Source organism: Eucalyptus grandis, chromosome 1 (genome assembly GCF_016545825.1).
Source record: "Eucalyptus grandis isolate ANBG69807.140 chromosome 1, ASM1654582v1, whole genome shotgun sequence".
NCBI classification, from domain to species: domain Eukaryota; kingdom Viridiplantae; phylum Streptophyta; class Magnoliopsida; order Myrtales; family Myrtaceae; genus Eucalyptus; species Eucalyptus grandis.
Genome location: NC_052612.1, coordinates 38,261,945 through 38,274,539, shown reverse-complemented (window position 1 = coordinate 38,274,539; position 12,595 = coordinate 38,261,945). Strand labels below are relative to the sequence as shown.

Here is a 12,595-nt window from a genome sequence, read left to right as displayed (position 1 = left end):
TTCAACTATTTTTTCTGCTGAGCTCCAGGGCTCACATGCGTGTTTCCTCTCCTCTCCTCGGGGACCGATTTATCATAATCTTGAGGGATCTTCTGGCTCTAGAGACGGGTCGAAGATAGGTTTCCAAATCTTCACAAAAGAGAGACGCAACTTCAAAAGTAGGAATTGCATCTTGCAAGTAAAGTAAAGCTGGGTATGGATGGGACCCCCGAAACTCGAGAAAGTGAAAGTCAACGCCAATGCTTCAGAGCTCAAAGTCAAAAAAGATCCTTTCTGCTTCTGTGATAAACCACGAGGTCCTCGTTCCGATGTGGACCTCGATCCCTGCCCAGTTGGCTGTCACAAGCCCAAAGTCAAATTCAGCCCATTCAGTACCCGAATTTGAGCCTCTTGATTCTGGAGTACGAGGCATTGCCGTGTCTTGGTTCTTCAATTTTTGTATGGTTGCGCATGTTTGTCATGAGTCATGACAGTGTGTGGACCACCCGATGTGGAAGCTTTCGACATGTCGCAACCCAACTCAAACGCGGGCTTATGACCTTAGGACGAGGATTCCGACCCTCGCCATAATTGCGCAACCGATGTCAACTGTTCCAGGAAGTTTCTGTTGCCCCTCGTATTTTTTCTCCCTAACTATTTCGACCCATTTTCCTCACTTGTCGTCTCACCCTCCTCTTGAGACAAAGTGTGTCAAAATGCATAACTAAACATGTCAAAATGGGTTGTAAACCCATTTCTTAATATATATTTGATGCACTAAATTATTATATGAGCTAGTTAAATTTAGTAAACATGTTATAAATAGATTTAAAATGATAAAATTTAAAATCGTATGAATGTTAAATGGGTTCACAACTTACCTAAATCCAATCCACCTCTATTAATCTATTTTCACCCTCTCGATTTTATGTTTACTCGCTTTGTGCTTTCATCTCAATTAGCGTATGAATTTTCCTAAATTAAATTAATTTAAAAGTGTTTTAGCAATATAGGTCGGATCAAATATAAATTACTAAATTTGTATTACATGAAAATAGTCAAAACAAGTTATATGAGTCGATTAGGATTAGATCATTGTTGACCAAATCCACCCATTTGACAAGTTTACACACAACATATATAATAAGTTGGGATGAGCAAAAGGAACTACTCGGATTGGACCAAACTAACTAGTTTTGGGCAATTCTCGGTTTCAAAAAAATTGGAACTGGTTCTATGTGTAAAACTATCTACCCAAGAAATTCATGCTAATCCTTCACAAATCACCGGCCAGTTCTAAAGAACATGTAAAAAATCTATCACGATCATCGTCCTCGGCTTGGACCTTCCATCCACAAACACCAGGCACTCACACTCACACTTTCACAAACCCTAATTCTTCACGCCTCTTACGCTAGTTCGACTCTGACTCTCAATCACTCTCTGGCTTGACTCTTACAAACCCTAATTCTTCACGCCTCTTACGCTAGTTCGATTCTGACTCTCAATCACTCTCTGGCTTGACTCTTAGACACCACCCTCTCACCTAAGTCACTTGTGTCTCTCTCGCTCAATGCCTCCCCCTCACGATCTTATCTCTAGTCTTAACTCTTGTCTCCCTCTCTTGCTCTGCTTTTGATCTATCGTGATCGCAATCGCATTGTAAATGCCTAATGTTCTATCTTTTTCGCGTTTATGTGATGTGTCACTGCTCTTGTCTATTTTTTGGCGAATTCGCAGTTTGGCCTCTCCTCGTTGCTGTTGTCCCTTGGACGATTGCTTCTGATCTCTACTTCTACACCGTTGATGGATGGGCTCCTGCTAGCTATCATCGTTCTATCTATGTTCGAGATTGTTGAAAAAATTTGGGTCATTTCTTTTCTTAAATGGTGGCTCGCCATGATGCCCCATTGATATTCTCCTGTATGCGCCTTTCATTTCCATGATAAATCATTCGAGGTGTTCCTTTAATTCAGTAGCATGATAATGCAATCTTTAATCTGTAGAGAATGAAGCTCAAAGATTTCCCGTCTTTCCTTCAACTTGGTTCCTTGTTAACCCATGCGAATTCCAGTGAGGGGTTTAACATCCTTCTTATAAAGATTCTACGATGGATTATAGACTACATGCTTTAAAAAAAAAAGAAAAAAAAAGAAAAAGAAAGAAGAACAGAATATACTACCGGTTCCAATGGCCCACCCAAAAACTGGACCGGACCAGTTTTAGGACCATGTGAGCCAATTCCCCATTCCAAAAATTGTGAACTGGCCTTCCCGATAACCGATCACCCTAATAATGAGTTTTGCACAAATTGACTTGGTTTTTGGTAAATCTTTTTTGTCGCGTGTTCCTTTAGAAAACAATTAGCGTCACGGAGATCCAAAAGAGGGGAATTGCAAGAGCCCCTCGATCATTGATATCGTGCAAAGATGCATTGATGATAGTCTCTCGCGGTGCGCACCATCCACCCTTTGCTTGACTAGCAAGTTCAAAACATCAAATATCATCAGCGAACACCCTTGTCTTCAAAGTCACGGTCGTCAATTCTACGTTCCTAACACGGTCCAAATTCGCACGGCGCAGCACTAGCGCAAGCAGTCGCTGAATATGGGTACGTGGTCTGGACTCTAAGGAACGAGCGACGCCCAAACTGCGGCATTTTCCCATCGTCCGAGCCACAGTAGGAGATGGAAAAGGGAGGTGAAATCGAAGCAAAATTTAACCGAAGTCGAGAGGAGACAAGGAAGGGAGGAGCAGGAGGAGCAAAAGGAGCAAAAGCAGAGGAGGTGATGGCGTTTCAGACGAAAGTTCCCACTACGTTCCTAATCCCTTCGCCCCTTTAGACGAGACGAGAGGACAGGAGACGTGGGAAGCTAGCATTCTTTTTTGCAACCCCACGTGGTGGTGGGAAAGCCCAAGCAGGAGACGCCACTGGTTCCGTGCATTATTCTATTCCCGGGTCAACCACTTCGAAAGCCCCCGCGCCCCAGCGCCGGCCGTCCGATCGTGTCGGATGACGCATCATCCGACGGGCGCGAGGAGCTTGCCTTCCCCCGCGGGATTCCTCAGAGGAAGTTGCTTAAAAGTCAGTCAACAGTTTCACTCGTGACAATGGCGAAAATGTCAACACCTTTGGGGCGGGACCCAACCTGACATTTGAGAGAGGGAGGACGGGACAAGAGAGGGAAACTTCTCCACTTGCTAGGAGGAGGTTCATATTCCACGCGAAACAGGCCCCCAACTTTTAAAGAAACCGCAATTTCCGACCCTCTTCCCTTCCCTACCTGCGCAACTAGCCTTTGACCCCGATGCGGGAAATTATAAACTAAAGTCAATTTGCCTGTGCTCCAGACAAATATTATATAGTATTCCGGCAAGTTTCTCCTCCTCTTTCTTTCTCGTCCTTAATACTTAAGTCTACTCCAGCTTAATTATGTTGTACATGTACGCTATGGTCAACGGAACCGATAAATACGAAAAAAGAGAAGTTCATTTCTGTTCGCCATCAGCCAAGAAAGGACGCCTCGATGTGGTCATCGCAGGTATTTTTTCAGAAATTTGACTTTGATGATAGAATAAATCAAGGCTCGGGAGGTGATCACATCGATGGAAGGGAAGCTGGATCTTATTGTAGCATGTGCGAGGACTCCGTAGATAGACACAAAAAAATAAAAATAAAAAAGGGGGACAAATGCAAATAGTCAACACGCAATAATGTGGATGGCGGAGAATCCCAACCCCACATGCGACCCTCCGCCCCATCTTTTTCTTAAGGAGCGGAATAGCACCTTTGACATTTCTCGCATCCGTCTCTCTCCTGGATTGATTTTACTTTAAATTACAAAGCGGGATTAGATCCGGGGGGCGCTAGAAATTAAGAAACGATGGGGGAGGGATCGTTGACTTTTGTGCAAAAGCGGGAGCCAATCGACGTGCGAGGAGGAGAGAGAAAAAGGGGGAGGGAATGATGTGCTCTCCATTGTTGGTTGATCTACTTTTTGACCCTTCTCTTTCTCTCCTCCCCAAAATTCAAACCCCACCCTAAATGCCCCCGACGACTTTACCCAAAACTTATTAATATATATGCATTATATAGAGAGAGTCAGTAGTGTTTCACAAATCTCACGCGTGATTAAAACCCAACAAATACATAACTTTTGCAAAAGCTCGAACTTTTATTTTATTTATTTATCATGTTTTAGGTTTTCTCCCTTGTAATGGCTTTCGGAGGGACGACCCCACCAGATTATAAAACTGAGCCTTCCTAATACAGTAACCCCTCCCCCACTAACTCTCCGCTCTGTCGTCTTCCTCTCATTGGCCTCGAGTGAGAAGAACCAGCTTTGGATTCTCTCTCTTTCCTCTCCCCCCCCCACTTTACCTTTCTTTTATATCCCCCACCTCTCCTTCTCCAACCCACTTCTTCTCTTCTCTTCTCTTCCCTTCTCTAAACCCCCTGCGTCTCTGTCTCTCTCCAACACCGCAGCGTCTGGGAGCTTCGCATCTCGTCGGCGGGGGATCTCGTTTCATGGCAGTGGACTGCGTCAAGATGGTGGACAACGAGCGGGCCATCCAGGAAGCGGCCGCGGCCGGGCTCAAGAGCATGCAGCATCTCATCTCCTTCCTCTCTTCTCCCCCAACCCAGCTCCAACCCGGATCCCCACCACCACCACCACCTCCAGCAGCCCTCCGATTCGGCCGCTCACCTCACCGACTTTACCGTCTCCAAGTTCAAGCAGGTCATCTCCCTCTTGAACCGCACCGGCCACGCCCGCTTCCGCCGCGCCCCGCAGCCGCCCCTCCCTCTCGATCTCGTCCTCGAATCCAAGCCCGACCCCCCGAAGCCGGCGACCAAGCCCCTGAGCCAGGCCCACCCCTCGCTGTGCCAGTCCCAGTCGCTGTCGCTGTCGCCGTCCCAGGACTTCTTCAGCATGTCTCAGCCCATGTCGTCCGCCACCTCGTCCTTCCTCTCCACCATCACCGGCGACGGCAGCGTCTCCAACGGCAAGCAGGGGCTGTCGCCCCCGACGATGTCCGCCGGGAAGCCGCCTCTGGCGTCGACCCACAGGAAGAAGTGCGCGGAGGAGGCCCTCTCCGCCGGGAGATGCCACTGTTCGAAGAAGAAGAAGCACAGAGTGAAGAGGGTCGTTAGAGTGGCGGCGGAGACAGCGGCGGACCAGTACACGTGGAGGAAGTACGGTCAAAAGCCCATCAAAGGGTCGCCATTCCCACGGTAAGCGACATCCCCCCGCCATCTGTATATATATATATATCGTATTGATCATGGAGATTGGGATGAAAACTGATGGATTCGCGGGGTGCAGAGGGTACTATAGGTGCAGTAGCGTGAGAGGATGCCCGGCGAGGAAGCACGTGGAGAGAGCCCAGGACGATCCGAGGCTGCTGGTCGTGACGTACGAGGGGGAGCACCGTCACTCCGTCTCCAACGCCATCTCCTACGGCTCGATGCCCGACGCTTGAGAAGTCGGAAAGGACGCACGAGATCTGGTGTCCGAAAGGGGGGTCCTTTGCCGTGGGGGGGCGGTGGTCACGGGCAACTGCAGCGGCAGAGCAAGAAGACAAGAGAGACGGGGGCGAGAGAGTTCAACTTGCGCACGGAATTCAACGCAAACTTCCACGAGGAAGACTTGGTGGATAGGCATCTCTTTTTTTGGTTGCTTCTGTAAATTATAGCTGAAGAACAAGAAAAATTAGTGGAAATGAAAGATGCGAGTTCATTTAGTCTTTCCCCGGTTATCATTTTTTCCGCGTGATTTGTGGACTTTTGGGTGGGGGAGGGGCGTGAGGGTGATAGACTTTTGATGGCTTTATCTTCACCTTTAGACTTTTTCTAATAGAAATGAAGGAGACAGGGATCCAATGTGGGCATCAGATGCGCACTGTCGACCGGGAAAAAGTCTGAAAAATTGGGGAGGAGTGGGTGGGGGGGCCCTTTACTTTATGTCGTGATGCGTGCGCCAAGGTCAAACTTTGGGATTACCCCCGTGCCCACCCAATTGCCCGCCTGCTTCGTTGACCATGACCGCTCCGAGGCCTGTCAGATTCTCACTGCTCTCTGCCTCTCTCTCTCTGTTTATTAAGGTCAAATAAAGGGATTTGGTCAGAAAAAACGTGGACCTTGTACTTAATACTATCACTTCCAACGTTAGGTATGACTCAAATTTCAAACAGGGCTGGTGTGACCAGAACTCGTAAATCTTCGAGAGGGTTTTTGGAAGCGCACGAGGACATCTGTACAGTAGCGCCGAGCTGTTGTTTCGTTCGGAGCTAATTCAGGCTCGATCCAGTCCGAACGAGGCCCAACGTCTCTATGGCCTTGGATGCTCGACTGGGTTAGCAACGTCTGTGGGGGCTCTCACCACTGACCAGCCCAAACATTTAGTGGCCAGGCTTGAGTTTTGACTGGCTTTGACATTCTGGCAAATTGTAAATCGACCAGCTGGGGGAGAAACGAAGGGACGGCACGACCCTAGTTTGCTACATCCGTATTTAAGACAAAGTGGCAGCTCGATTCAGCTGCAAGTTTTGGCCAAAACTATGTTTGATTAGACCATGTAGCGAACACTCATCGATCGTTTCCAATTACCTTATTTGTAGGAATCGACCATTGATGGAGAAATTGATTCGGGTGGGGATATGAAATTCTAGCCGAAAACTCAATTAATTAGCTATTATGATTGACGAGGGTACATGAGTTGGAATAGACCGTGCTCTCTTCTTTTCTTCTTTTCTCTTTTTCCTTTTCTACCTGTTCCTTCTAAAGAGAAGTTCACAAATCAACTCCTTCAGAAAAGTCCTTTTATCTTCTTTCCAAATTCATACCTTCGGATCATGCTATGCTGCTGATGGGCCAATTTGATTCGGCTTTAGGAAAATAGCTTTAAGAAAATGCAAATACTGTTTGGGATAAAAGGATTTTTTTTTTCAAATGCTATAACGTTTGATAAATTGTAACTTCAAATAATATTGAAAATTAATTTTGACGTAAATGTCATTTAATAAAATCCACATTTATAAAAGGATTTTGCTATTTTTTTTAAGCCTAAAAATTAAAAATCCAATGGAGGTTGACTGTTGGCCAATCGCTGATGGCCAGCAGCCAAATCTGGTCACCACACAGCCTTACCTACGGTTGAGCGACCTCAAGCTACATCGCTTGAGTCGCAGGTTGCGCCACTCCAGGCAAGGGTTGCCGAGGACGTGCGACCCCCAAGTGACAGTGGCGATTGCTACAAAAGCCCGACTCTTAGGCCGTGGATCAAGAACGATGAATGATTGTGGATGAACGGGGAAGAAGATGAATAATGACAGATGAACGGTGGATTTCTATTTTCAAAATACTAAAAATCCAAAATAAGTTTTTACCTATCTTTGGGTTTTTAACATTCGAAATGCTCACATTTGATCAAGGGTCTCGAAAGCAACATGTAGAGTTAGATTGAAATTCTGCAAGGTCTGCCGATCTCGGCCCGTGCCAATCACCTTCCATAATCACATCAGAAACCCGAGCCTTATCTCCCAAAATGCTGAATCATAAATGATTGTTGGAGAAGATGAGTAAAATCCCGATAGAGTGTCGATTGTCGTACCATGATGAGATGGCTCCAGCACTACCGACGACGTGCTCTGATGCGAGGCTTCAAGAATTGCTATCTACTTACAGAAAATGTGAGGATAGACTCAAAATGTAGACATAATTACACATTCTCTTTTTATATAGATACTTACAGAAAATGTGAGGATAGACTCAAAATATAGACATGATTACACATTCTCATTTTATATAGATAACATTGACATATATATAGCTAGCTGTTAAATCAACTGGGGGATCCTAAGCTCTGGGCCGAAAGAAGAAAAAGAAAAAAAAGAGAATAAGAAAATCTGGTGATCTGAGCTGCCTCGTACCACTTTGCTTGTTAGCTAAATTTATCTCAGGCTATCTAGGGGGAGAAGTGCCAAAAAAGTCCTAAACATTTTTACGTTGTGCCAATTCAGTCATTTTTGGTCAATTTTGGTCAGATTTTGCTAATTGGACGCCGGCTGGCTGACGTGGACAATTTTTAATAACATTTTAATATTTTCGATTTTCGATTTTTATTTTTTTGATTTTCTTGTTCTTTTTTTCTTCCTCCAGCCGGTCGCCGAAGCTCAGCGACCGACTAAAGGAGACGGCCGGCGAGGTCGAGGTCGACCTCACTAGTGGCCGCAAGGGTGGCCTCACACTAGGCAGTGAGGCTCGGCCGGCGCGAGGCTGCCCTCAAGGCCCGGGCGGTGAGGCTCGCCCTCGCCGGATCCGGCGAGGTCGAGCCTCGCCCATGGCGGGCGAGGGCAAGCCCACCGGCTCGGCACGAGGCTAGCTTGACGGCGACGACATGCGGCTAGATTAGCTCCGGTGGACAGCGAGCAAGGCGCGGGTGATGAGCGCAAGAGGCGAAGACGCACGAATAGGCACGCGAGCAAGGGACGATGCAACTACAGCGAGGCCGCCTCCTCGCCCTCGCCCTCGCCGGCCATGGGCGAGGCTTGACCCTCGCCAGATCCGGCGAGGTGGTCGGCAAGGTCGACCTCGACATCGCCGGCTGTCACCTCTGGCTGGTCGCCGAGCTCCGGCAACCGGTTGGAGGAAAAAAAAAAGAAAAAACATAAAAACATAAAAAAAAAATGAAAATATTAAAATATTATTAAAAGTTGTCCACGCCAGCACCAATCAGACCACGTCAGCCGGCCAGCATCCAGTAAGCAAAATCCGATCAAAATTGGCCGAAATGACTGAATTGGCACAACGTAAAAATGTTTAGGACTAAATCAGCACAAAAAAAAAAGGTTTATGACTAAATCGGTACAAAGACAAAATGTTTATGATTTTTTTGGCACTTCTCCCGCTATCTAGGCCCTCAAAACTTTTGTCTCTCTCTAGGAGTATGGACATCACCACGTGGTGGTCCTCACAAAGGTTCTAATACACGTGCATTTCAATGTAAGGGAACGATCTCTCGACTTGGCATAAATAGTCGGTCACCGCGTGAAAAATAATACCTCAACGTTATTTTCCTTAATTAAGGAAGATGGTTTGATATATCTCAGCATTTGCCAATTACCCTCGACATTTTTTGGTGTAAATAGAAATTTTAAAGATGGAATGAGTGGGCATGAACACGCATGCACGATGGGGTTGTCCTTGGCATGCACCAATCTTTACTGTAGAGATAGATAATAAAGCTTTGTTTAAATTGCATGTTGCCGAATCGTTCACGCAGGCGGGATCTCGCCAGTTCATGATGGAGTCGATCGTAGAGCACTAGCGAAAACACACTTGATGGCCAGAGAAGCATGTGATAATTGCAGCTTTTGTTGCTCACTTGTGCCATAATATTCCTCATGTGAATTGGATCTTAAGCAACATCTCTCTTTGTTTAATTATTACATATATATAAAGGAACAGACAAGTTTCATGCGACCCGCTGTGAAAACAGCGAGGCCACCAGACATTGTATGGCCCTCACGAGTCACGATGCAGTAGTATCGAATCGGATGATTGGTGCAGAAACTGATAACTGTCGACAAGTTGCAGAAGTTATCGATCAACCTAGGTTGAACTGTGTAACTAGTGGGGCGTTTACGGTGTAAGTAAAATCCTACCATGAAGAAAAAACAAAGGTGGAAAGGGGAGGCGACGTAGCGTATGAGGAGCTGACTTTGTATTGATACAACCATGGCCGGCGCACGAGGAGCCCAGCCCCATTATACCCGGGAATTTTAAGGAAAAAAGACCAAATCAAGCTTAGCAAAGGTCATAAAGGTTGTTAGTCCAATTTGGTTTTGGGAGGTGATTTTAGAATTCGGTTCATAAATCGAACCAGACTAGAATTTAGCAATTTGGTTGGGTCTTAATCTTTTCCAAATCGAACTATTTTTTGGTGACTTTATGGTGTCATGTTTTCAGAATTGGAGACCTGCAAGTAAGTTTGAGTTGCGACAATTGTTCGTACATTGGTATTTCAGTCATTAGGCAGCTATATCTATAGCTGATGGCCGGAGCCTTTGACCAATTCATGGTTGACAAAGTTAAACACGGGATGAGAACTAAGGAAATTATGTAAGATAACACGTGATGAGAACTAAGGAAATTATATAAGATAAATGGAATTAATGATAATTTACTTCAATTTGGTTCCAAACCGAACCGAATTGAAAAGTCTAGTTGACCTCAAGGTTTCAAATCCTTATTTATTTAAGTTGGGTCTCAGAATTTTCCAAAGCGTGGTATTGCAGTTTAGTTTGACTTTCCTTTTAAACCAGAGCGGATTAACTGGCTCAATCCTAGGGGTAGCCAAGATCGTCAAGAGAAAGAGAAAGTATTCCTATAATATGTTAGGTCAAATTCATATTTATACACGTATAATTTTCATATAATATTTTCTTGAGAGTAGTTGGACGCAAAAATAGGATTTTTCAGTTTGGTGTTAAATTGCCATGCGAGGCAAAAGTGATGAAATTTCCGATGATGAAAATAGGTGGAAATAGGACCCCATAGCTTATATAAACAGAAGAAATTATCGAATCAATTTTACGTATGTATTAAATAGAATCAGAATGATAAAAATGATAGATCTTATGTGAGTTCCACATGTTTGCATAAGGACATGATCGTCTAGATTTAACATAACGTAGTACATAATGTTAATTTAATAATGTCACTAATGACCCCAAAATTGATGTAGTTGATTGGAATGTAAAAAAACTTCAGTTCAAGAATTAAAATTCATACCTTCAAATCTCACAAATTGTGTGCAGATTGCAATGGATCGAGATTACTAACCTATGTCAAAGATACCAACCTTAAATAATTCATTAGACTCACAAGAAATTAACTTTTCGCGTAGCCGTGCCTTTACGCTCTTGGGCTACCAAAAAAGTTACGAATGAAGTACTCGCTCGCTTCCAAAACGCGACTGTCATTTGCTTTTTTTCAGACATGGAAAAAGGTCGCTGTCATGTTGCGCCACTTATCTTCCATAGTCCAGCAGTAGCTCGTCCTCATCACTCCCATCTGTCTCGCTTTCATCGCCACTCATCATCATCCTCTCGATTGCCTTTATGCACGCCTTTGTCTCTCTCCCTCTCTGCAAGCACTTCTGCTCTCTTCTTGTACCAAGATCATAATAAAAACCTGGGTATCCCAGGGGATTCTCAGTTGCAGAACTGCGCAGTGAACTGAAGAGGACACGTTACGTACCACGAGCAAGCAGCCAGGGGTTGTGCAAGTGGGAGAACTGACATGGGAATGGGAGTCTCAGAAGAATTCAGGCCATCAACCCCAATCAGAACCATCGTCGTCAGCTCCGGATCTAAGCTCTCCGACTTAGCCCCGTGCGAGAGAAAGCAGCTTCACTCCTCGCCTGACGACGAAGACGAGTGCCGCACCCCCAAGTCGTGTCCTGATCCCATGACTGGCCACACTGCCAGGGCATGTCCACCGGCACCAAAGAAGCCTCGGCCTCCGAGGAGAAAAGCGTCGGGGCCTCCTCCTCAAGGATTCTTTCAGGTTCCGCACGATCTTGCCTCCGTCTTCCTGGTCATTGGGAAGCCTTCCAAGAAGATACGATCAAGTTGAAAGAGATATCTTCTTCTAGCTTGCTAGTTGCGGTAGTATCATATATCAAATGTGCGTACCCAACTATATACAAAAGCACTTCAATTTGATTGTAGTTATCTTTCTGTTTTGTCATGATGGTTCAGTAGTAGGTAGCGTAAAATAAATGGCAGATGTATCAGGCTTCTTTCTTCTTCTTCTTCTTCTGGGTTTCCTTGCTAGTCCGTAGATAAAGCTGGTAATTTTTGGGAGAGATCTGAATGCGAGCTCACAGTACATTATCAGCTTGTGTTTACAGTTGATTGTGCTAGGAAGTCCTGCAAATCACAGATCCATAAGCCCACTAGACTTGGAGCTAGCCTACTCCATGCGTCAGTTCGTTTCAGCCGAAAGTATTTGCATTAGTACGACCGCATAGCCGAGCAAATCGAAGTCTAAAAACGATATTCGAATGCCATTTGCGCATGGAAATGTGGCTTAAAATCTAACAAATAAATAGTTCGTTTAAGGTTTGGACAAACAACAAAGAATATGAAATATGCATCAAGCGAAGCCTTCATACTATAGATCCATTTACTGTTTGAGTGAATTCGCTCGCCCTTTTGCACACTTTACAATTAAGAATTGGCGGGTATCACTTCTAGTTCGTTACAAACTTTAGGAATTGATTGCATTTTTGAAAGTTTTAAAATTCAATTGCATATTTTTGACAAATTTTAGGATTTCTGATATACTTATTTCTTTAATTTTTTGAGAGAACAGTTAACATAAACAAGCTCCGATCTACCTAAAACAAGTCATCATGGGATCCAAAAAGAGATGGTCGGCCGGATATAAAAGGTAAAAATCTCTTTATTTGCACAAATTTTTGTCTGACCTAAGAAAAGATAGGAAAAGGAAGAAGACAACTTTTTTATTTTTCCTTGTCGAAGAAAGTTATGCCACGTCTCTATCGAAACAATATTATATGTTGGATAAACTTTGAATTGTGTCGATCAA

At 44.8% G+C, this 12,595-nt stretch overlaps 1 protein-coding gene across 1 annotated transcript; it reads left to right on the top strand.

The window, feature by feature from the left end:
* Positions 1–4,430: 4,430 nt before the first annotated feature.
* Positions 4,431–5,725, top strand: LOC104435901 (WRKY transcription factor WRKY51; the record flags this gene model as incomplete). The annotated part of the gene is made up of 2 exons (XM_010048600.3): positions 4,431–5,212; positions 5,304–5,725. Coding segments are annotated over 2 exons (939 nt in total), but the record flags the coding sequence as incomplete, so codon positions are not given.
* Between the last annotated feature and the right edge of the window lie 6,870 nt (positions 5,726–12,595).